Source organism: Coffea arabica, chromosome 9c (assembly GCF_036785885.1).
Source record: "Coffea arabica cultivar ET-39 chromosome 9c, Coffea Arabica ET-39 HiFi, whole genome shotgun sequence".
In the NCBI taxonomy this organism is placed as follows: Eukaryota; Viridiplantae; Streptophyta; class Magnoliopsida; order Gentianales; family Rubiaceae; genus Coffea; species Coffea arabica.
In genome coordinates this window covers 43,231,019-43,255,488 of record NC_092326.1, presented here as the reverse complement: position 1 = coordinate 43,255,488, position 24,470 = coordinate 43,231,019, and the positions used below count along the sequence as shown (strand labels likewise).

At 35.6% G+C, this 24,470-nt stretch overlaps 2 protein-coding genes across 2 annotated transcripts; one reads left to right on the top strand and one right to left on the bottom strand.

Annotated features, from left to right (window-relative positions):
- Nucleotides 1–5,422: 5,422 nt before the first annotated feature.
- On the bottom strand, nucleotides 5,423–11,932 carry LOC140014352 (membrane-bound transcription factor site-2 protease homolog). The gene is made up of 10 exons (XM_072065100.1): nucleotides 11,604–11,932; nucleotides 11,408–11,473; nucleotides 11,064–11,130; nucleotides 10,790–10,888; nucleotides 9,318–9,421; nucleotides 8,379–8,526; nucleotides 8,188–8,268; nucleotides 7,647–8,105; nucleotides 7,181–7,504; nucleotides 5,423–5,668 (listed from the first exon to the last, which is right to left on the bottom strand). The coding sequence occupies exons 1-10, from the start codon at nucleotides 11,792–11,794 to the stop codon at nucleotides 5,510–5,512; spliced, it is 1,698 nt and encodes a 565-aa protein (XP_071921201.1). The 5' UTR covers nucleotides 11,795–11,932; the 3' UTR covers nucleotides 5,423–5,509.
- A 4,382-nt stretch (nucleotides 11,933–16,314) lies between these two features.
- LOC140014356 (actin-related protein 2/3 complex subunit 2A-like) lies at nucleotides 16,315–22,480 on the top strand. The gene is made up of 10 exons (XM_072065114.1): nucleotides 16,315–16,541; nucleotides 18,150–18,216; nucleotides 18,349–18,556; nucleotides 19,250–19,419; nucleotides 20,051–20,128; nucleotides 20,619–20,751; nucleotides 20,839–20,930; nucleotides 21,702–21,758; nucleotides 21,902–21,973; nucleotides 22,077–22,480. The coding sequence occupies exons 1-10, from the start codon at nucleotides 16,480–16,482 to the stop codon at nucleotides 22,116–22,118; spliced, it is 981 nt and encodes a 326-aa protein (XP_071921215.1). The 5' UTR covers nucleotides 16,315–16,479; the 3' UTR covers nucleotides 22,119–22,480.
- Nucleotides 22,481–24,470: the final 1,990 nt, after the last annotated feature.

The following is a 24,470-nucleotide window of genomic DNA, read 5'->3' as shown; positions in this document are numbered from 1 at the left end:
TATTGCTTTTTCCATTCATTCAAAAGAAACTATAAATCTTTCTAATGGAAATGGGGAGAATTCACCTCACATACCATATTCGTACGCACATTACAATTATTATCCTCCCTTGCATTTATATACTTTCCCTTTCGGCTTCGACCACCATCGAACCAAGGCATATCTTTAAAATCAGATTTACTAACACAATCCTCACATTAATACTAGAACGATCACAGTCTATTAATGTAATCCTCACATTAACAATAAAATTTAAAAAAAAAAAAAACATGCCTTTTTTTTTTTATAGGAAATGATCCAAACCCTGTGAGCCGTCTAAAGTAGCGCTGCAAACTGAAAAATGATTGGACAACATTCGCTAGACTAGTCCAAGGGCTAGACGGGCCAAGCCTTAATTCCATTTAGGTAGGGTCACGTGTATAGCCCAATTCCTAACTATCAGAGAAAACCCAAAGCGCCCGTAGTCAGTCTCCATCAGCGTCCATATTTCCTTTGTTTACTTTTTAGGTCTAACGTAAAATCCACGAGAAAGGAAATGGGGACTCGGTCTCTCTCGTCAGAATGGGTAGCTGTCGCACATGGGCCCAATCCAACTAATGAATAAGTATTTGGAATTAATTACTAAGCATTTTTCCTATATAGCGTTCAAGACACATGGGGTCCACGACGCTTAAACATTAACAGTAGACCGTTTGAACACCTTTTTTTTTTTTTTTATCTCATACACAACAACAGATCAATATACGGAAGATAGCAATCCAAACAGAATTAAGAAATGGAACTTAAATGAGTGATTATCAACCAATCTCTTGAGGATTAGTGAGTGAACAATAAACCATTTATTTAATTGAAGGTGCTTAGATTATTCCAAAAAAAATATTTTTATTTTTTTTTGGGAGTTAGAATATGATTCCAAAATAAGTGGATAAAATTTCTCTGTTCTAATTCGTGAATCCACATGCCAGGCTTTGGGATTGGTGAATCCACATGTCATAAGATTAAAATTTTAAAACAAAACATTTTGTGTATTCAATCTAATTTTATCACACATAATAAAAGGTTTGATTGACTCCAACCTTTAAAAAAAAAATGCTACGAAATTTGCCAAGAAAACAAACGTCTGACTCTCCTAAGGCGCGTGACACGACGTACATTGATTCCTTCAAAACTTCATGGACGCCATTTTTGTTCAATTCCAACCAACCATCCATCCATTCTCCTTATTTTTTTCTAATTTTTTTCTAACCAACGGAGGAAGGATGAGATTTAAGACGTGAGATTTAAGATGTGAGAAGGAAGCAGGAATTAGAATTCAAAAACTCTTATCTACTTTCTTTTTTTTTTTTTTTTTTTTGGTCGAAACGATAGATGATTATCTACTTGCTACTTGCTAAGTGTGTGTGTGTGTATGTGTATGTATATGTATATAGTGTCAGAAAATGGAGGCAAACCATGTGGGTACTAGATACCAATACCCCACCTCTTTTTTTTTTGTCAATCTTGAGCTAGTGATGCTTCCTCATTGTTTTAATGATCATCTCATGCCTGTTTGCCAAAAAGAAAATATATACTTGAAAAGAAAGCAATTAATGATTCATCTGAGGAAGGTGGCCGGTGGGAAATAATTGAAGAAGATCATTAATTATTAATTCAAGGGAACCAATTAAGACAAGAGCATCGGCCTATATTCGTTCGTGTTGATTTGGAAATGTTTTGGAAGGTTGAGAACTTGGTTTAGCAAATTGGGAGTTCGGGAAATTTGCAAATTCATTTACGTTTGATCTAATGTTCCATTTGTGTGACATTTTCATTCCATAACCTAACTCCCTGGTTAAATCATTGTACAATTTTCTTCTCCCAAACCAACATCAAGATTTCTGCTGATGAGAAAGAATTTGTTTGACCCTATTTAGGCAAGGGAGATAATTCAAGTTTGGCTAATCAAATCGACAAATTATCTTCACACTAAACATGAAACCTAAAGATTTCTTTCTCCCACTGATATTTATTTAATCATGGCCCGCAAAGTATTTTTGAACAAAAACGATACATTTCTTTTGCTTGTTTCTTACCCAAAAAAAAAAAAAAAGAGCTGGTACAACCATATATATATATAACTCTGAAATTCTGAAAAAAAAAAAAAAAATTGGTGACCCATGTCTCTTTCCTAGAGATTTGATCATCATTTCAACCAATATATCCTAGATTGAATGATTAAGCTGAAGAACACATCCTAGTTTTGAGTCATCTGAGTCCTCCTCTGAACAAATTGGTGACTTGCCGACACCATACGTGGCCGATGATGATTTCACAACAAAAACAGCTGTTTTAGGCACAATCCAACATATTTTCCTGTGCTAATAACCTCATTAATATGCAAAGCGTACGTACGTGCGTGCGCGCGCACACATACATACACACACACAAACAAAAACAAAAAAAAAAAGACATAGTACAATGCAAACAATTTCCTATCTGCGTCAATTGTCATTTCATCCATATTCCAAAGAAGAATTACAACCGAATAGGGATACAGTGTGTATTATCCCCAGCTGGGATTAGCCAATTGTATTTCGATGGTTTGTAGTTAGCAGATAAGGATTTGCGTAGCGTCCTAATTTGACCATTATCCATTTTAAAAAAAAAATTTTTTTTTTTTGTTCACTTTGTAGCAGAGAATTTTGAACTCATGGGCTGCTGTATCCTGTGTGGAGCCAAATGGGATGTTTCTTGAATCCTCATTTCCACCGGCCTAAGATACTTTTTCTCCCTTCAGTCTCCATCTTCGTCTACCATTCATATGTAGCACTACTATTTTATATACATACAGTTTCATTAGTACCACATAAATCCAAACACATGCATACAATTTGTATCAAGATCAATATATAACAGCACAATTTGTAGTAATAAAAAAAAAGTTTTTTTTTTTTTGAGCCCCACCCATAGTATACATAAACCAAAATATATTTGAGAGTCCAATGAAAGACAGATACATAGATATTGTCACTGTCCAAGGGATAATGTGTTCATCTATGCATAAAATCATGGGAAGAACAGATGTCTAGCGTCAACAAAGATAACTGAATCAAATACTATCTCATGCGCAGGGTTTACTGCCTCTTTTCAGGCTGATGAAAAGCAACCGCCGGAATCATGCTTTACGAGCTCGTAGCTAGAATAAGTAGGTGAGATAGTGATGTGTGGCACATTAAAGAGAAATATTAATCGGATAGGTAATTATTTGCACAAAAATTACTCCATCCTCCGTCCCACTTTTGACAGTACTGTATCTCTTTTTCACACAGTTCAAGAAAAAGTAGTTAACTTTGTTGGAAAAGTAAATTTAGATTGCTATTTTTCTAAAATACCCTCACATTAAATACGGTACAACTTTATGGGAACTTGAATTGATGGTAAAAAAAAGAATCAACTCTCATTAAATGGGGTAGGTTTATAGTAACAACTACTTACATTGAATAAGGGTATTTTAGGAAAATTAAAATACAACTACATTCTTCAATTGGAAAGTGGACTACAATTTGAGACAGATAAAAAAGGAATACAGGACTGTCAAAATGGGACGGATGGAGTATTTGCTTGTATCCCCAACAATTAACGACGTGTGAGTGAGGAGGATTACGTGACAAAATGAAAATTAAAAAGAAGCACCGACTTCTTGTTCTCAGGTACTGATTGATCCACCACTCCCAGAATGCCCCGTGGCAATGATGGGCTGACACCTGGCACAGTGTAAACCAAAGACTAATACAAAAACATTTGTGCATTCCTAGTATATTTTTAGCCCTTTCGTCAATTTCAACTGTGAAAAAGCCATCAATATCAAAAGTAGTTTAGATGTTGCTTCTCTTAAGGTTAGCCATTCGAATATAAACAGGTATACGGTTTTAGAAGTTCAAGGCACAAAACTCAAAAGTCCTAAGGGCGAAATAGGTTTTATGCTCAATGCAACCGCACTGTACAATTTATGGTCGGATATAGAACTGAGCTGAGTTGGTTGAACTGATCCCAATTCCACTTCAATCTGACTAAAAATTCTTAACATAATGAATAATGTGTCTGGATAGCTAAGTTTTGCCAAATAACATTTCCCCTTGCATCGTTGATACATTTTCAACACAAAATTTTTTTTTTTATAACATTTTCAACCAATCTTTTATTTCACATACGTCAAATCACAAAAACGAAAAAGTGTTACAATAATCGTTTCAAATAATAACATCTCAAATAATCTCCTATCCAGACGACTCCTCGACTCAAATTTACGTCGGTCGATCGATCGTGAGAAGATTACTTGTTGGACTTTTAGTTTCACTTTTCCAAGTTTTTTCCATGAAGATGACGTTGCAGCTGAAGCACAGGGACATCCTACTTTGCATTGCATGCACCATGAGCGCTGTTCTTGTGCAGCCACCAAAGTCGGGACGTTAGAGTTAGACGGGAGGAATGGACTTTCCAGCAATAGCTATCCATGTCTGCTGGAGGTTTGTTCATCATTTCTTAGGGGGCAACCGAACCAGATTACAAGGTGGTTGCGCCTGTCTTTTCGTACAGTGGCCATGGCCGCGCAAACCATACCAGGATAGATTCTGGGAATATTCATTAATTGATCAGAAATAGACCTCAGAACTTGGCCAATTTTGTGACCAACACCTTGATGTCCTATTCCGACTAAGACATATTTCCACCGCCCTTAACAGTAGGGGACCCTATGTTACGTGATGAGTTTGATAGATCCCGGGCATTCCTTGGGCCCAAATGATGCAAAACATACGAACGAACCACCAAGACTGACTGAAGGTTTCTTTCTGGCTGCTGGACGGACTTTCTCAGAAATTGCTTCTTGCTGGACCAGGATGGGATGTCCTGGCTGGAAGGGAATGTTTTAAGCTAGCCCAAATGACAAATTAGTACTTCAAACTCGAAGCACTGCAGTAGACCCAAAAGTAACAGTCCGGCCACATCATTATGGGCTTGCATTTATCACTTCACTGGACTTATATAATTTTAAGTAACCTTCAAATATGTAAACACCATACGAAATGGACACTAATATATGATGCATGCAAATGAACGTATTGAAAAATTAGGAGTGTAAACAAATTTCATCAAGTCGAACATTCTAATATTCAAACTTGTTTGATTATTTTAACAAGCTTGACATTTTGTCCAAGTTTGGCTTGTTTACCTACGGAACCAAATTTGAACGAGATTTTTTTTATCAAGTTTGAATGTTATCAAATATAAAATGCTGTTCAAACTTAGTTTGACTAGTTAGCTGACTAAGTGTGATCGATCTCTTACCAAGCTGAATTCGATTCGAGGATCGAGTAGTTTGATTCATCTTTCAACCCTATGAACAACACAGGAAAGAACCGATTGATTGCCTATCGCCTCCAAATTCTCAAAATGAAAGACACTTGTATACATGAGACTTTTAGAAGAGACATCAAAATCAGTGGCAAGGAGAGTAAAAAGGTTGATCGGTCTAGAATTTAACAATGAACATCCGCAAGAAAGTATGTACAGAAAGAATTGTCCCTCCAACTAGGACCCATTGAAGAACTTTTCTCCTTGCCCTTGGCCTCAAGAAATTGAAGTATTGCAGTATCACCTCTAAAATGCATTCTCCATCAAGAAAATACACCTGACATTGTAGGAGATGAGCATATCAAATTTCTACATCAAGATAATATGCCACAAAAGGTAGAATATGATTATATCAAGTTTCTCCATATGTGATACAAATCATGTTGTACATTAGAGAGGATGCCTGAGGTGATACCATTTCATTCTTTGGAGCTAAACTTCATTATCTCAGCCCTGTTGGATTACTTACCATGATTTTGCTAATTCTATTTCAGATCAAAAAATTAATGAGGCTTTTATTACGTTACCATACATATAGAGGTCGATGTCTTGGAATTGACTTTGGAGTCCATAACTGAGAAATGAACTCCTCCTACTTCCCGGTTACCTTCCTCTTCTTCTTTTGCAATTCACACCAAATTCTCACACATCATCCAACAGCATTGGATGTAATCATCCCAAAGCATATGAAAATTCAGGCATACAACGATTCATCAATGCACCTCGAAAGCCGACGTATTTCAACCTATAAGCCTTCTTTCATTCCAATTCATGGGTTTAGACCAGCAAGGGTATGGCTATTGTGCCTACAGTACTTCACACATGAATTTGAAGTACGCTCCTGACCTCATATTCTTCACAACTTCCAAGTCCAACCAAAGGTCTGCGGTATTAGAAACTGTTTGTGTGGGAGGAAAAGATTGGTGTCAATGACTACTTAGTTATTGGGACCAGTTAAAGCGGACTTGTGATGTACCACATGGATGACGTGTGTGTCTGATCGTGTCTCTGAGAATGTTGTGTGAAGTGCAGAAGAAGACACAGAAATAAACAGGGGGAAGCAAAAAAGGAAAAGTGGATTTCTTAGAGATCGTTCTAAAAGTCAACCGTCGATTATATTAGGGAACCAAATAAAAGAATCAACATGTCTCTAATTTGGTACGAAATAGTCAATTCATCATTTTTAAACTTTATTCTCAGCCAATTGAACCTTTAAACCAATATGGTACCAGTTATGAAGCATAATAAATTCATGAAAACACAACAATTCTTTTGATAAGAAACTGGAGCAAAAAAACAAAGGGGAAAAAAACAATAGAGTAAAACAGTACAGGTTTCAACAGAATGGAAAACTGACAGAAATCTTAACCTAAAATGGTATCTACCTTTATGTTTAAAGAAAATTTAGACCCTAAATTTCAGGAAAAGATGCTGAGGTGTAGCCTATTTATAATGGTATTCCTGTCTGATATTTTTGTCATTCTAAAAGCTGAAGTGCTTAAGCAGCCTAGCTGATTCACACCGCCCCTCACACAGCACACGAACCCTCAACAAAATTAGACCTCAAAGACTTACCCTAAAACATGAATAAGGGACTTAGTCAACTTATTAAAGCATCAGGCATCCCATTTCGATGCTAAATACTGCTAGGATAAGTTTTAACACCAGAGTCATTTACAAGGTCCAAAGCAATCTTGCATTCATGAGGTTTCCTATAAGCAACTTATCAGCAGAGAAGTAAAAACAAAAAGAGGAAAGTCCAATAAGTAATAAATTGCAGAAGACATACTGGTAAACTGTTGAGAAGAGCAAGACTGAGAGATACATGGAAGGCGCATATAAAGAGCTTTTCCAGCATATTTGGAAGAGATGCACCAACATCCATCAACCAACGAGGTTCATATGAAGTCAAATGAAGTGCATGTCCCAGGGTAATTAAATCACCCACAAACGTGAAACTTGAAATGCAGCTCGTTTCTCCAGAAACAGAATTCTCATATCTTGGAAGCCAATTTCTTGCAAGTTTCCGGCATCCAGGAGAAGAAGGCCTTGAATATGTTATTTCTACCCATGCTAGACCTGGCATCTGGACTGGCGCAAAGCAAGATTCTTCCTGCATCCACTACCATCTTATCAGCCACATTGCAAGTGCCAAAAGAGAATACTTTTTATTTGGCGCATCTATGATATAGACACAAATCTTACTTTACTCATAATAATGTACCTACTCAGCATGCTAAAAATGAATTTCCTACCTCCAAACATGAGCAGCTTCTTTGGTCGCTAAGGGTTCTCACTCCATCACCACATTTTCTTAGCTTTATAACATCCATAGGATTGAGGCAGTAAATGCTTTCACTTCCCCTAGCATGATTATCTTCAATGCTTACATTATCTAGCACTGCTGCATTTAAGCAAGGGCTAGCTGCAAATGCAAAAAGTTCATCCGGACAACTTGTATAATTGCCTTCCAACTGAAGCTGCATACTGTTCCTAATCAGATAAGAGGGCACACAATACCCTATTCTGCCATTGATTTTCGTGAGGCCTTTGTATTCGCCAGAATTGTGTAAGTTTTCAAGCTGCCAATTTAAAAGAGCAACCTTCTCCTTCCACTGTTGTACATTATGAATGCGGGTGCCATCTAATGATATAATTAAGTCATGGGGAGAGAGATAACCAAACAATGGTGACATAGGAGACACATACAGGACCTGTTGCAAGATAAGAACTTGTTAGGCTATACACATCAAGAGTTTATGACAGATAACAAAACAGATATGTGCGCGAAGTTACCATGGGACTTTCACCGTGTATGTAAAATGGATCCAAGATCGATGGCAGCAGAAACAAAACCAAGGCACAAACCACACAAAACTGCAGGAAGTTCAATCAATCAGTTCAAAGTAAGTGGTGGATATTAGCACAAACATGAATGACTAAACGTCAGAGAAATTGAAAGAATTTTAATTGCATCCAGAACCTACAGTGGCATTATGCCAAATTCCAGCACAATATATACGAAGGGCAGCATTTCTTGGTAATGCCTGCAAGCACTCCTCATTTAAAGCCACCAGAGCTCCCGGAAACAACACCGCTAGAAAGACAGCAATATACTCCATCTGTATACCCTCACTGCTTCACCCATAAGTGGCACCTACAGCAACATATTGTGAGATCATATCAATTATAATAATCTGACTATATTCTAATTTGTCTTGGACAAGGTACACAAGAAAAGCAACTAGGACATGTTGCTAATCTCCTGTAAAATGAGGAGCCTAACTGCAAAAACTATGAAGTCAGCAAGAAGCTAGTCCAATCATGCAGTAAAAGCAAGTCAGGGATTAGGTACATACATAATTAAAATCCGGTCTATTTTAAACTATGGTAAAGTATAGCCAACAAGAAGCTATAATATTTTATAACACACAAAGTTCAAGTTCAAACTGTTCTTATAGATTTAAAATCCCATACTAATTAGATAAAGGCACTAGTATCCATCATGAAGCATCTAACATTAACAAGAAGCAGCCTTCCTAGTTTAACTTATCACTCAGCATCTCATGGAAGAGGAAAGGGGATGATATTTGGCATGTATACCTGATCGTTTAGTCAAAAATACCTGCTTAGGACATTGACATCATTAACATTATTTACTAAATGACAGAAAGGTCAGATCATCTGCCGCGCTTATCCCATTGAGTTGGCAAATAAAAGCATTTCTTTCAAAACAGCATAAACCAGCAGGTGCCCAGTTGATCCACGTGAGCTGGTATTCATAAATATGGTTTCACATACCACAAAGAGAGGTAACATTGGCATGACAGAGTGTACTTAAAAATCATTGAATCAAACAAAATATATAGGCAACATCATGCATGATATCACATTGACCCACAGAAAAGAGTGAAGAACATCTTAACCTTGCAGCAGCAAGAGCATGCCCAACTTCATGAATGAATACAGACAGAATGGAGGACAGAAAGATGTATCCAATATCAGGAAGTGACATGATTAGACCGGAAATCTGCAGAAAAAACACAATATTAAAATGCTTTCAAAATCTGAAACTGACAGGCAAAATAAATTAGTCTCAAAATGCTTGTTGAAAATGTGGTAGTTGGTCTACAAATCAGGTGTATATGTCCAAAAGTGATTTGGAATTATTTAAATAAATTAAGAGCTGAATACATACAAACAGTGTTCATACAGTTGTATTTAAGCAGAAGCCCAGCTTTAATCATTTAGATCTCATCTATTTTAGCTAAAGCTTTTGTTCAACTCAACCATTATTATACAAAAAGATAAGCTTAGCTTACTCAACAAATAGAGATAATGAAATGAAATAGCTTGAGGACAATACAAATTTTAGTTAGTGAAATAAAATCTGTTTCACTTATATGTTTACTTTTTCTTTGCTATAAGCACAGATTAATGGATCTATTCATCTATCAAAACGAACTCCCCACACGAACTATTCTACTATTGGACTATTTAATTAACCACAACATTTCCAGCTCAAACTGGAAAAAACAAGTTGAACATTTGACCTTTTGGTTGTCTGCATTCTGTTCATTTAGCAAAAAGTTTTCAGAATTAGCTTGAATACAGATCATTTATCTAAAACGCTACGAAAAGAACAAGGAAGCACGTTGAACATAAGTTGTTTGATAACAGGTTTTAATCAATTTTAGCTGCACATTATAAATAACATGGAGTCTATGGTTCTTATAGAATTAGAAATGAACTGTTGCATTTCTAATACACAGACACAGAAGACATAAAGAAAATTGAGGATATCAATCATGTTGGTTTGGATACTCAATGTTGAAAGATGATTTCAGGTGTCCAACTCTATGAAGAAGATCTCAGTAAGTCTAGAAACCAGTGTATTTACAAAAAGCCCAAATCTTTAGTAAAAGCAGGAGACTATTATCACCTTGCCCTAATAGTGAAGAATAACAAGATGCATCTAACTAAATTAATGTACAATAAAGGATAGAAATAGCTAGACAAACAAGAAAACAATAGGGTTCTCAGTAATAGTTTTGGGCACCAATGCTACTATAGATCCAAAAACAACTTAACCAACAGCAATGTATCAGACAGCAATAGGCTGCTAGAATATTCCATTACCAAAGTTGTATTTATAGTGAGTCAAAACCCCAAATGTTATTCATTAACGTACTAAATCAGGAACCAAGAACTGCAGAAATAGACAAATTCCATAAAGCTAGGTACCAGCACAGAAGATACAAGCAGCTGCACAGCTATAAGATCTAGATCATTTTATTAAAAGTGAATCTTTCCTTGGGGCTGGTCCTAACAAAAACTTATCAGTAAATTTCATGGATGCCTAGCTAACTTGAATGACATGGCACACTTGAACACTAACCGAAGAGGAAAACCCAAATAATGATCCGTTGAAAAGACTGATCATCCCATCATTCCCTTTATACAGATGGATAGCTCCTCCAAATTCCCATAGAAGAATCTGCCTCACAACACACAGAAAACAAGAAAATCAAGTCATTTGCATATCACAGAATTTGATATAGTACCAGGAAGCACCATTTCATGTCATCTTTACGATAGCAGTCCTTTTTACGTTTTTCATGACTTCCACGGACCAATTCCATAGTGACAAAATTTCTGGCGCAGTGACTAACCAAAATTACTCCAAGCAATGCAGTAAGACTAAACCCGAGGCCCACCGAAAACCAAACTCTCAAACACCTAAAACAGAAACGATTGTAAATAAATAAGCAAAGGTAAAAAAACAATCTTGTCTCCAAAAAAAAATTTCAAAGTTCGTATAAATGGAAAAAAGGAAAAAAAAAATCTTAAGTGACTAAGTCAATCTGCCACATAAGTTTCTGATGCAGGCAATAAAGCTCTCAAGCAGTTCTGCAGCATATCTTTCAACAATGTACGTTTAGTCTTTCACGATTCCCTTACAAAAAAAGCTTGGACAAATTCCTTCTTTGTGTGTGTGTGTGATAAAAAGGCAAACCTGGAATGACGACGACCATATCGATATAGAGGTTCATTCAAGACAGATGTTTTGAAGTCGCAGTACCTGTATTACACATAGTTGTCAAGTATTTGTCATCTGTACCTGTATTCCATTGAATTCAAGCACAACCCAGAATTCTTTTAAATTCAAGGAAAGGTTTTGATCGATTTTAATATGAGAGAGATGAGCATACCAACAAGAAACAGCGTTTGTAAGGCGAGTGAGTCGAAGTGGCAGAAGGGTCCGACTGCTTTGGCTGCCTCTCCCAAATCTTCTTATGCGTCTGCCTTCCATCAAACCTAACAAATCACTTGCTCGACTCTGTGATTCCAAATCTTCAAGAAATGATTCAGGAGGGTAGAAAAATGGATTTAGGGAGTCCATAGGCTCCAAGATTTTTGTAGAATTTCACAGGAGTAAGAAGGAAAGGCAGCATAAACCATTTTGTCAATTGAGCCCCCTACAAAGACCAATATCTCAATTTAGTCATCGTGGACTTGGCTGCAAACAACAAGAGGGTTTTGGGTTTACCAGTTTTATCAGTCTTTGAGCTTTTTCATTTTTTTTAGTAATTTTTTTTTTGAAAAATTGGTTTATTAATTATTTATTACTTCTCTGTTGTTTTTTTTTTTATGGGATAATTTCAGAAACCTCCCCTGAGGTTTCTGACACTTTCACTGACATCCCCTGAGGTTCTCAAAATTTCACTTACCTCCCTTGATAAAAAATTGGGCCCCTTTTCTGACGTCATCAGGGCCAAAATTACAGATATATCCCAAGTAGTTGGGGTTAATTACTACCGTTTAGTTACATAATGGCATCTGATATGATTAATTAAGCTTAACAACAATAATAGAAACTTGATTTATATAATATTTTTAAAACCCTAATACATCTAAATTTGATTTTATTTTTCAAATTTATAAGATTTTTATTTAAAAAAATGGGATACGGATAAGATATCCGGTTGGTTCGATTTGCATAGGTGCATATGAGAATATCCGAATACTCCTGAAACCCGCAAGCGGGATTCTGTGTTTTTTCTATTTCAAGGTTAGCTCGCATGCGGGTTAATGTTATATTTGAGCGCGAGAAGAAAAAATTGGTAATTAGGCTCTTTGGGCATTATAAGTAAATATTTAAATTAATGGCAGTTTTATTACACCAATATTATTGTATTATCATTATTATGATTATTGTATTATTTTTTATGCAAATATAACATTTAATTATCCAAGCAGTTTGATTTTATTTTTACAATTTATAAAATTTTTATCACTTATATAATATTTTTAAAACCCTAATACATCTAAATTTGAATCTAATTTTCTACAAGTCATACTTATAAATGCGAAATCTAACAAAAAAGTTAAATACAATTTTTGCAGGTCAAATTTAACAAATGCGAGCTATTTGCAAAATTTTAAATATTTGCAACATTTTTTAAAACAAAAATTAGAAGATTTCTGCAAATAATTCCCTACCTCTCAAAAAATACCAAAATAAAAAAGATAAGAGCTCGCATTTGCTTCCTAGAAATAATTCCCTAGCTCTTAAAAAAGGAAAAAAAAAATTGAGAAGAGCTCGCATTCGTGGAATGCGAGCTCAATAACCAGAGCTCGCATTCCACGAATGCGAGCTCTTGTAAGCTCGCATTTGTGAAATTCACAAATGCGAAGACCCCCCTGACGGAAATTAAACCCAAAATCACCCCTTTTGTAGAATTTTTTTAAAATTCATCACAAAGTTGGAAATTTCTCAATAGAAATACAACTTGTCTGGATTCCTTTCACTCTCTGATATCATTACGGTTGCTTTGCGATTACAGCGGCAAAACCTGTTTTTAATGGAGAAAGATGTAGGTGAATTCCATGATTCTCCCCTATGGCTTGAAGAGGCCATGGTTGCAGCTAAAACTTTTTACTCAGAGCTCTAATTGTAGCACAGCAAATGCACTTGTTATCACTCCAAATTAGTAGCAAAGAATGTTAATAGCTTGAAACCTCAGAGGTAGTTAAGTTGCTTTGCTTTATATGCTATTGCTACTGAAACAACAAACCTTCTGGCCGTTGCAATTTGCAGCTAGCCGTTGCAAAATCTGCCAAATAACTGTTGCATGGCACATCTGGTGCATGCAAATTTTTGTATTGCACTTACCCCCCCTCAACTTTACTAATTAGTCCAAATCATTTATTCTTCTTTGAATCTTCTACTAATACAACTTCTGCAAAGGGTAGCTATGGAATAAAAATACCTTCTCACACATGAAAATAATATTTTAATCTGATTTGGACTGGATTGTTACCACAAAATCAAAAGCAAGGGAGGTAAGTGAAATTTTGAGAACCTCAGGGGATGTCAGTGAAAGTGTCAGAAACCTCAGGGGAGGTTTCTGAAATTATCCCTTTTTTTATTTGGTGTTTATCCTTAAACTTTGTCATGTTACTTAGGGAGGAAGAAGTGGAATCTATCTTGGGTAAATTATATTACATTTTGCAGCAATTAGATTGTATATGTTGCTACATCATGTTTATCTTAGTTAATTTGCTACTATAAAATAAAACTACCAAATATATGTCAAAAAAATAACAAATATTCATTGTGTATTGCAATAAATTTTTAAAAATGTAAGACATACCAATACTTTTCACAAGACAATGATGCTATTTTGTCGAAAAAAAATTATAGTTATTGTTACAATAAAAGGATATTATCTCTAAAAGAAAGGAAGTGTTTCTTGGAAAAAAAAGAAAAAGCAAAAAATGCTTGTTTTATTAATAATAAAGGCTATATAGCATAAGAAACAAAATGGTGTTAGGTGAGGTGATGATAGTTGATACTTTAAACATAGAAATTCATATTCCAAGTATCTCAACACCCGTACAAAAAAATGATCTATATTAAACAAGTTACTCTAATAATTTTATTAGCCTAATTTCACTTTGCATCGTTGAAATTGTATCACTATTTTATTTTGTACCTTAAATTTCAATTTTAGATATTTTGCACTCTAAAGTATCAAGGTTATTCAATTTAAATTTAATCAATGACTACTTTCGCAAAATTAATGAGTATACCTGACAATTGAGCGGGTTGGGTTGTTTATATTGGATTTTCATTTAAATGGGTTATACCCAACCCGTTCAATTTTAGATTGGGTTAATTTTAGATTGTATCCTATTGGGTCATCTCAAACTCATGACCCAAATATGACCTAACATATTAATTAATACATTTTGATATATAAACTTTCTCGCATACATTTTAACAGATAAAAAGATTTTTTTCACACGCATAAATGTATTGTAAATTATAACACCTTATTTACACTTTATTTACACACGCTAACTTGCTTGCATCATTAACACATTTTCCAATCACCTTTTTATCTCATATACATCATATTAAAAAAGTGCTACAGTATTATTTTTTTTTTACAAAATTATCTCAAATAATTTACTATCCAAATACACTCATATTTTTACACACTAACACACTTTCACATGCACAAACACCTACTCACTTCTTAAGTTCCTTAGAAATACATCATAAATATAATAATATTTTATATTGCTTGTATTGTGAATTTTAGATAATAAATTGTACATTTAAATAGATTAGCTAAAAAATTTTGTTTTACTTTATACTTTTTAATACTAGTAATTGATTGAAACTTATTTTTTGTCATAACTTATTAACACTTTTACTATTCATATATGTTTTATTGTAAGTTGTAATATTCTATGTATTTAAATTATTGAATGCTAGATTATATTATGCTTGAAAATGTAAGTAATAGACATATAATTTGTTGTATTATAACATTGATGAGGAATTATTAACGATGAAATAAAACAAGTTAGAGAAAAGTAAAAGAATGTAGTTAGAACAAATTTAAAACTCTATTCTATGTACACGAAATATTAACAAACAGAAATAGGTAGCAACCTAAGAACAACCACAAAAAAAAGGGGAGGAAAACAACATACTCTTAAAAGGCATAATAAATTATTATAAAAGTTGAGCAAGTTTAACTATTGTTATAAAAGTAAAATAACTATGAGTTTTATTTCAAGTTTCTTTTTTTCTTTTAAGTAAAAATTTAAAAAACTGATTGAAAACATATATATGAGAATTTTAAATGCAAATTGGTCAATGAATTATTAACACATGTCAAAATGCAAGTGATTGGGCATATGTGTATTTACTTTCAAATAAGTTGGGCATTGGGTGCCTACATAAAAAACCCAATCAATCCAATGAATAGGTTGGATCTTTCTTACACAATCCAACAAAATCCATAACCCAATTGATCCAACCCCATCATTTTAAATTAATGAACGGGTTGGGCAGATTGTTGGATTTTGCGCTTTTTTGCCTGCTCTAGTAATGAGATAAAAGTTATGAAAATTAATGACAATGTATCTTTTTGTTTTAACTACTATCCCTTAGTTTTTTTTTATTACTGTTAGCATATTATCCCTCGATGTATAAGGTCTCAATTACTATTATTGTTAGCAAAATTAATGAGATAAAAGTTGATGTAAATTAATGATAATGTATTATTTTATTTTTAATAAATTATTTTACTATGTCTTATCTATCATCTATTATGCTATGGTCAAGATTTAGTCACATTACTTGTCAAATAGACTCAAACAAAGAAAAAAGAATGTTGTAGCTAAACCTTAATGAGACGTTTAAAAAAAAAATCCATAAATTGAGTCCAGTAACTAATTACTGCAACAAAACAATAATTACTAATAACATACAAAAACTTTTATAAAAGGGCAAGAAGCTCAAAAAGTAATTGAAATGAACTTGAGGGAGCCCGGTGTAATTTGATTAAAGACAGTAAGCGGTAAAGTTAGGATAAACAGTCTAAAACGGTAGCTCTGGAATCTGGGCGTTTTAAGTACTTCATCTTAGATCACACGGCGCTGGATCCTTCCCAGAAGAATTTCCTTTAGCCTGATAAGACCCACGATCTTGACAATCATCAGTTTCCCGGAACAAGAATAACAGCATTTGAAGGTGACAGAAAAGAAAATACTGCAAGACTACCACCCATGATACTCTTGCAGTCCCCTTCCAAGTATCTCTTACAGATCTTGACTACTCGCCTTGAAAAGTACGCTCTCTCATTTTTCTCTTCCCAATTGTGCTTCCCTTCAAAATTTTCCTTCTGGGGTCTTTGTTTTCTTGTCTATTTAGCAATTTTGAATGGTATCTGTTAAATTCAACTGTTCAATTTTATGTGACTGCGATAAAGTTTTGTTCTTTTCGTTTTGTTGGTCTTTTTTTCGTGGCTTTGGTAAAGGAAAGCGTACAAGAAATGAAGTACGTTTTTCCAAGCCATTTTGTATGGCTTTCATGGTTAGGACAAATTGTAAAGCTTCAAACTTGGGTAGTTTGAGGTTGTTTAAACCAGAAAAAGTGGGCATTTTGCTGTGATGCTTAACACTCAGGTGATTCTTCTTCTTCTTTTTTTTTTTTTTTGGGTTTTGCTAATGTCGCCTGGAAATGGGTCGAAAAACCTCAATTCATCGACATGGAAACTATCGTGTTTATGCTTTTCTTAGATATGGGATGAAGGGAATAGGTATAAAGTTTATCTTTTAGGTAAATAGTGGCTGAAATATTACTGTCGCAGACATTTAAAGTTATGAGACTTGGTATTGCTTTATGAATATTTAGGTTCTGATTGGAACTATTCAAGTTTTCTTCAAGTGGTATTGCCTATATTTTAGTTGGCATTTTCCTTTTCCTTACCAACCAAAAGATCTATTACACTCAAGAATCAAAAGGGCGGTATAAATATTAGTCATTTCCAAATTTATGAGCTGAATTTTGTGAATGATATGACAAAAATTATTAAAAGGCCAACTGCACTTGCTACCAAATGGGGACTCTGATGCTGGTAACATGTTTTCTTTAAGAACGTTGATTGCTCTTTGTTGAAGTTCATGCCTTTGGAGAAGCTGCAAGCATTTGATACCACAATCAAACTATTCCCTTCTCTTTGCTTCTGTTGGGAAGGAAACAATCAGCCTCTGTCAAGCTTTTAAAGACTGGGAATTCATTTAGGTTGTTGAACCTATTATTTGTTTGTTGTTACCAAAATGCTATGGATGATTAAATCAAGATATTGTTTCTGGCAATGAAACGTCAATGCTGTTCTGAGACCAACATGTCTACTGATTATCATATCGTCTATGTTCTGAATTATGCATTGTCATAATAATTTCGTATTGGAAACTGTGGCCAAAATTATTTATGCGATTGTGAAACTCATTGACCCTTCAAAAGCATTTTACTCTCTGATGTTGTTCTCGTTTGGTTTGAAAATGCACCAAAATGTAATCCTTTCTTTGGCATGGAGAGCACAATCTTTTCTTATGCAGTATTTTCTTTTTCTTCATATCTGGCTTTGATAGAACATGCATGCAACCAAACCATAATATGATTTTCCAGAAAACTAACTTCTGGGTGCCACTGATGACTGATGATAAATGTAAAGAGATTCAAATGCTTCATTTCTTAATAAAAGGACTAAAGGAAGATTCTTCAAATACTTGAATAATGATTTAATCTCTTTGTATGTACTGATGGATTGGTTATAAACTATTTGTAACTTTCCTGTTACGGACAATGATACTTTGGGGATTTAATTAAAAGTAGATGACCAATCTTTTAATCTTATGATGAAAATTGACAAAACATACCTGCTTGATTGCAGTCTTGACAAAGGAGTTGAGCTGGATTCCCATTGGATTGAATTCAGTGATGTCCGTTACCATGTTCAGGTATTATTGGCATCTTAGTCAAGTTCTTGGTAAATGGGCAGCCTTTAGATACAGATCAGCTGACATGCTTCCTCCCAAATAAGTGTTACTGAATGATTAATTTACATGTTTGATGACCAAAATATTTTTCAGGCCTCTATGAAAAATCCCAATCTTCTCTTTTTATCGGTGAGTTTACCTCCACCACCTCCCGAAACAGTATCCTTTGGTGGGCTACCTCCAGGTGCCATAGAAGCTATAAAAGCAGCATATGGAGTGGTTGCACAAATTCTTGATCCTCCAAGAGATGGATTCAGTCTCACATTGAAATTGAACTTGTCAAAACTTCCTCCAGATGAAGGTTCAACGCGTTTTCTTTAAGGTCATTATGATCTTGCCATGGTTGTGCTGAAAGAGATAGGATTTTTTCTCAGATGCCTTCATCTGTGGTTATTTGCTTTATTAGCTTTTGTCTTTGAAAAACAAGGGCTTTTCATGTTATTTGTACCATGTTACTGCCCAATTGTTATTTTTGGATGTATGTATTCTTTTGTCCTTTGTCCTTGAGTCAAAGATCTTTTTTAGGTACAATATGTGGTCATGGAATTAGGTGCTTTTTGGGTAGTTAATGAAATGACGTAAAGCTTTGAGAGTCCGTCATCCTTTTGGCTTGGAATTAGTTAAGGTATAATGCATTGTTGAATTATCTTCCCTAGAATTGTCAAATATGTACAAACTGAGCATGATTTTTACAGTATTAAAGTTTCTAAGAGTTCTCTAAGCATCTTTTATATGATCTAGATTTATTAGTTCTTTGAGCATCTACAAACAACTCTAAACATGCTTTGCTACTGATATTGGACATAAATTGCCATAAGCTCAAGTTGCATTTGCTTGCGTGTTTGTGGCTTCAACTGTAGTAGCTCAGTTTTCACTTCAATTGTCCTCCAAGGCTGTTGCTCTCAGTTTTATTCTCAAGTTCCTGCAGTAAAGAATCCATCCATATAATACTTCTTGTGGTCTTTCTCTGAAGTGTTTCCTGGAACTATTACAGAGCATAAACATGGGGTTTTGACGAAGATTGCATCTGTGAGGGAAGTGGTATTGGGTGCCCCGTTAAGAGTATTTCTTAAACAGCTTGCTTCTAGGACAGTTGCTTCTGACATTGACAAGGTTGTTGCTCTGGTGCATCGGCCCATGGAATCCTTTTTTCTCATCCCTCAGGTAAATGTGTCATAGAGTTCATCTTCTGTTGACTCTCTTGCAAAATTCTATTGGATTGGATAATCTATTTTATCTGAGCTTATCTAATATAAACATTGGTTGGCTTGTGACTGAATAACCCTCATTCCATCTTCTCTGTGAATGGTTTTCATATCCATGATTGTAGAAGTGCATATACTTTGGTCTTTTCCAGGTATTTGCAAGTCATTTCATCCCCTAAGCTAATTATGGATACTAATTTGTGTACTGGAGCACGAGGGAAGAAATCACACTTTGATTCATTTAGGCTGAACTGATAGCAAAACCTTGTGAAATTGCTGATTTTTGCAAGTACTTTGGTTCTTGAGAGAACTGATTGAAGAAATAATCTCAATAAAGTATGGAATGAAATCAAAATGTTAAGAATCACATATGGCGCCTTATTACTAAAGTTATTTTAGTTGATTATTCTTCTTATCTTCCATTCTAATATTCAAATACAATTGAGTTTCTTCCTTCTGATCTAATACCATTTTTCTTGCATCACTTAGCTTGGAATACTTGTAATAAGTCAAGTTCTCAAAATCACTGTGACTCTTTGGGGTCAAGTATGCATTTAGGGTTCTGAATGTTTTAGTACACTTGTCTGCAGGTGGAAAAGGTCACTGTGGTATTTCCTATGAGATTCAAAGATTCTATAGATATTCTTCTGGCAACTTCTTTCCTAAAGGTAATGTTACACTTTTGACTGGATTCTAAGTACTTATTTAGTTGGTTTCCATTTTTGTAAGCAAAAATGCTTGAAAAAGTGCCAAGAAATGCTAGAAGTCTGTTGGGCATTTTTTTTGGTGTTGGTTGTTTATGATAAAGGAAAAAGGACCTGGGAAATTAAGTTGCAGTTCTGAGTTCTATACCGTTTCACTTTAACTGTGGATATATGGATGTGAGGTCACAAAATTTGGTTTCTGATCTGTTTTTGCTCTTTGAGTTTCAGAGATGATGCAATCAATAGGGGCTTTGAAACTAATAGAGTTGGATCGAGTTGAAACACTTCATTTAATTGCCATTAAGAGAACATACTACGATTGGTTTCTATCTTGAACTGGCTAATTTATTGCACTGTCTTCATCTTTGTGTGAACTTGCTTTAGTTTGCATTGTTTGGTTTTCTTTTTCCAGTGCAGGGGTAGTTTTTTCAGCGTTCTTTTTGTCATATTTCAGGAATTTGTAGATGCTAGGCGTACTGCTGGTCTCAACAATGCCCCTCCTTGTTCGTGGTCTCCATCTCCTCCCCCCGAACTGAAGGGAGCTCCTCCAGAAGCATTATCATCAAATGCTGGATTTGTTAGTTTTGGTAGCAGCAGAATTTTACATCAGTCGTTTCCTCCATTAGAAATTTTCCAGTTTCTCCTTGACCACTTTGACTTTTAACTCACTGCAGTAATTTTCCCTCGTCATGTGGAAGGCAGAAAATTGGATAGAACCGTTTGGAGTCTATCAACATTTCATGCATATGTGAGTTATCATGTTAAGGTAAGACTCTCAGTACATAATCTGATGCCTGATTGTTTACAATCTCATTTTTTTAACCCTTTCCCTTGTCAATGTACATTTTTGCTCAATTTGAACATGGGGAATGTAACTTAGAATTTTCATGCCTGAGGTTGAATGCACTTGACTAAGGCGAAAACTTTTCATTCGCAGAAGTTGTACTTCGTGTTGTCAGTTTTCCTTTTTGTTTAGCCAAAATTTTGCGAGTTTGTTTTGCAGTGTCAAGTATTTGTACTCAGTTTTTTAATGTAAAACAAGGTGTTAACCTTGTGTCTGAACTCCTGAAAAATGGCTGCAAATGAATGAAGAAGATGTGAAACGTCTGGACTAAATGCATTGATGGAGAGTATCAAGCATCTAGCTATCTCAGTCAAAATATGAATTCTTTTAACATGAAACGTCGGTGTACTGTTTCTCTTTGTGGAGTGGGTAGAGGGTGGGGGTTAGATGAGGTGGTGACACATTGTTCTGTGGAGCAGGGGAAGAATTAGAGTTATAGCTGAAACCATTTGGATGCCATTTAACTAATTTTGATGATTTTATTGTGTAAGCTTCATCAAATGAGAACCTTTTTTCATATCCTTTGGACAACGTGGCTTGTCCTTTGGTAGTGATGAACTCTTAGTTGACTCATACAGTATTTAACATCAATAAATTCCTGTAGGTTTGATTCATAGATTGACTTCTGTGTACTGATTTTTATAGTTGTTGACCGTGAGAACTCAATTTTACATAATAATTCTCTGTTGACAGTGCTCAGAAGGTTTCATGCATACACGGATGAGACGTCGGGTAGAGTCCCTAATACAGGTAAAATAATTTCTAGTTCTTCTTTTATGTGGTGTTTGTTAAATCTACTTTCTGTTTTGTGCACTTTGCTGTTTCAGTTCTTAAATTCTTAGAAAAAGAACGAGTAAACCAAGTGGTAACAACATGAATATGTTCTGCCCCAGGCCTTGGATAGTGCCAAACCAGAGTATGAGAAGGCAGTGAAAGCTACACAAAACAGATCTTTTAAGCGATTGGTGCGCCATCAATATATATATCTTTAGAACTTTTAATATGTTTATTCACTTGTTTGGTTAACCCTGACTGGTTTCTATTCTTTCCTGCACGGGTTCTCTGTAGAGCCTCAAGGATGGAAGGAGCAGTTTGAAATCATTCAGCTGAGAATGCAGGATTTACTCCCTGATACCGTGAAAGGCTTACGCTAGTAAATGTGTTCTGCTTCACTCGGGGAGTATTTAGCTGGCGCCTGGCAACAATTAGGAGCCCTCCTATGGTGTATATTTTGAAATCTTCCTCTGCGTTTATTCGCTTATCAGCAAACCAGAGCCCTGTGATCTATTATGTTCTGCTGCATTTATGGGCAGCAGCAGCAGCAGCAGAAAGCATAGTGGTTTTGTACTTTATAGGGATCATATTTTATATCATTCATGTTAAGATAAAGATTTTGAGCCAGGTTCAGTCTGTAATTCATGATGCATAGATATTTCATTTGGTAAGTGCATAATTTTGGTTGAATGAGTAAATTGCTGCACCACCATAGAAACCCGATGCAGGGAGAGGTGCCAGTTCCAAATTTTCCAGAAAACCAAGAAAACTTGAGGCTGTTGTAGCCCAGCAGAGATTTGCAGGATGAGTTGAACCCTGTTCCAAATGACTGTACATGCGAAATGCATTCTTGTTATATGTGCAAAAAAGGGCATTAAAACATGATGATGTTTATGAAGGAGAAATAGCAATATAATAAAAAGTGAAACAGAGAGTGACACAGGGTGTGAGACAGAAGATTCGTTGCGTCTTTTTTGCATCACCAAATAAGTGATTATTAGAATAAGGAAGAGAAAGAATTAAAAAAGTTTCCGAGGCCCTAAACCCTAAACCCTAAACCCTAAACCCTAAACCCTAAACCCTAAACCCTAAACCCTAAACCCTAAACCCTAAACCCTAAACCCTAAACCCTAAACCCTAAACCCTAAACCCTAAACCCTAAACCCTAAACCCTAAACCCTAAACCCTAAACCCTAAACCCTAAACCCTAAACCCTAAACCCTAAACCCTAAACCCTAAACCCTAAACCCTAAACCCTAAACCCTAAACCCTAAACCCTAAACCCTAAACCCTAAACCCTAAACCCTAAACCCTAAACCCTAAACCCTAAACCCTAAACCCTAAACCCTAAACCCTAAACCCTAAACCCTAAACCCTAAACCCTAAACCCTAAACCCTAAACCCTAAAAACCCTAAACCCTAAACCCTAAACCCTAAACCCTAAACCCTAAACCCTAAACCCTAAACCCTAAACCCTAAACCCTAAACCCTAAACCCTAAACCCTAAACCCTAAACCCTAAACCCTAAACCCTAAACCCTAAACCCTAAACCCTAAACCCTAAACCCTAAACCCTAAACCCTAAACCCTAAACCCTAAACCCTAAACCCTAAACCCTAAACCCTAAACCCTAAACCCTAAACCCTAAACCCTAAACCCTAAACCCTAAACCCTAAACCCTAAACCCTAAACCCTAAACCCTAAACCCTAAACCCTAAACCCTAAACCCTAAACCCTAAACCCTAAACCCTAAACCCTAAACCCTAAACCCTAAACCCTAAACCCTAAACCCTAAACCCTAAACCCTAAACCCTAAACCCTAAACCCTAAACCCTAAACCCTAAACCCTAAACCCTAAACCCTAAACCCTAAACCCTAAACCCTAAACCCTAAACCCTAAACCCTAAACCCTAAACCCTAAACCCTAAACCCTAAACCCTAAACCCTAAACCCTAAACCCTAAACCCTAAACCCTAAACCCTAAACCCTAAACCCTAAACCCTAAACCCTAAACCCTAAACCCTAAACCCTAAACCCTAAACCCTAAACCCTAAACCCTAAACCCTAAACCCTAAACCCTAAACCCTAAACCCTAAACCCTAAACCCTAAACCCTAAACCCTAAACCCTAAACCCTAAACCCTAAACCCTAAACCCTAAACCCTAAACCCTAAACCCTAAACCCTAAACCCTAAACCCTAAACCCTAAACCCTAAACCCTAAACCCTAAACCCTAAACCCTAAACCCTAAACCCTAAACCCTAAACCCTAAACCCTAAACCCTAAACCCTAAACCCTAAACCCTAAACCCTAAACCCTAAACCCTAAACCCTAAACCCTAAACCCTAAACCCTAAACCCTAAACCCTAAACCCTAAACCCTAAACCCTAAACCCTAAACCCTAAACCCTAAACCCTAAACCCTAAACCCTAAACCCTAAACCCTAAACCCTAAACCCTAAACCCTAAACCCTAAACCCTAAACCCTAAACCCTAAACCCTAAACCCTAAACCCTAAACCCTAAACCCTAAACCCTAAACCCTAAACCCTAAACCCTAAACCCTAAACCCTAAACCCTAAACCCTAAACCCTAAACCCTAAACCCTAAACCCTAAACCCTAAACCCTAAACCCTAAACCCTAAACCCTAAACCCTAAACCCTAAACCCTAAACCCTAAACCCTAAACCCT